Source organism: Buceros rhinoceros, unplaced genomic scaffold (assembly GCF_000710305.1).
Source record: "Buceros rhinoceros silvestris isolate BGI_N320 unplaced genomic scaffold, ASM71030v1 scaffold29414, whole genome shotgun sequence".
Taxonomy (NCBI): domain Eukaryota; kingdom Metazoa; phylum Chordata; class Aves; order Bucerotiformes; family Bucerotidae; genus Buceros; species Buceros rhinoceros.
In genome coordinates, this window is record NW_010409270.1 from 1,623 (window position 1) to 2,032 (window position 410).

Genomic DNA, 410 nt, shown 5'->3' on the forward strand with positions numbered 1-410 from the left:
GGGAGTGACGCCTGTGCCCACCCCAGATGCCCGTGCAGGGACCCGGCACTCACCATCCCCCTGAAGAAGGTGAAGGCGATGGTGAGGAGCAGGACCAGGACCAGCCCCACGTCCTGCGGCCGCTGGTACAGGCGCTTGCGTTGCTCCTCCGCAACCTGCGAGAGGGAAACGTCGCATTTTCAGCGCTGCATCCCATGGCCCAGCCCCGGGAGGGCGATGAGGCTGATGGAGCCCAGTGCAGACCCCACCCGGGCCCCAGCTCCCAGCTCACCTTCTCAGGGCTGAGGCAAGGCAGGACCTTGGGCTGCTGGAAGAGCCTCACCCCCGCCCAGGCGGGGATGAGGAGGTAGGGCAGGTTGAGCAGGAAGGCAGGGCTGAGGTCGGAGCTGAATTTCCCTGGGGAAGAAGAG

The 410-nt window shown here is 66.6% G+C and overlaps 1 protein-coding gene across 1 annotated transcript in view; it reads right to left on the bottom strand.

Annotated features, from left to right (window-relative positions):
* TM6SF2 (transmembrane 6 superfamily member 2) overlaps positions 1-410 on the bottom strand; it is a gene marked incomplete at both ends in the record, with an annotated part of 2,509 nt that overhangs the window by 1,007 nt on the left and 1,092 nt on the right. Inside the window, 2 exons of the mRNA XM_010135195.1 lie at positions 52-155; positions 272-396. Of these exons, the coding sequence (XP_010133497.1) occupies positions 52-155; positions 272-396 (229 nt within the window). The remainder of the gene's footprint in view (positions 1-51; positions 156-271; positions 397-410) is intronic.